General features: G+C 57.3%; 1 protein-coding gene across 1 annotated transcript in view; it reads left to right on the top strand.

Moving 5' to 3' along the window:
* Positions 1-85: 85 nt before the first annotated feature.
* The window catches only part of LOC104488805 (low-density lipoprotein receptor-related protein 1-like), a gene marked incomplete at both ends in the record, with an annotated part of 6,073 nt that continues 5,947 nt past the window's right edge, over positions 86-211 (top strand). Inside the window, one exon of the mRNA XM_010130885.1 lies at positions 86-181. Coding sequence (XP_010129187.1) covers positions 86-181 — 96 coding nt within the window. The remainder of the gene's footprint in view (positions 182-211) is intronic.

The following is a 211-nucleotide window of genomic DNA, read 5'->3' as shown; positions in this document are numbered from 1 at the left end:
GTCGGCTTTCCATGAGTTGTGGCTGTCCGTTAAAGGGACGGTGCGTGCTTTGTGGGATGTGTCTGACTGTCCTTGTCTGTCACAGGTGTTGGCTCCTTCCTCCTGTATTCAGTCCATGAGGGAATCCGTGGCATTCCCCTCGACCCCAACGACAAGTCAGATGCTCTCGTGCCCGTGTCGGGCACCTCCCTGGCTGTGGGGATTGACTTCC

Source organism: Buceros rhinoceros, unplaced genomic scaffold (genome assembly GCF_000710305.1).
Source record: "Buceros rhinoceros silvestris isolate BGI_N320 unplaced genomic scaffold, ASM71030v1 scaffold39092, whole genome shotgun sequence".
Lineage (NCBI taxonomy): Eukaryota > Metazoa > Chordata > Aves > Bucerotiformes > Bucerotidae > Buceros > Buceros rhinoceros.
The sequence above is the reverse complement of the archived record's forward strand: the minus strand, read 5'-3'. Positions and strand labels throughout refer to the sequence as shown.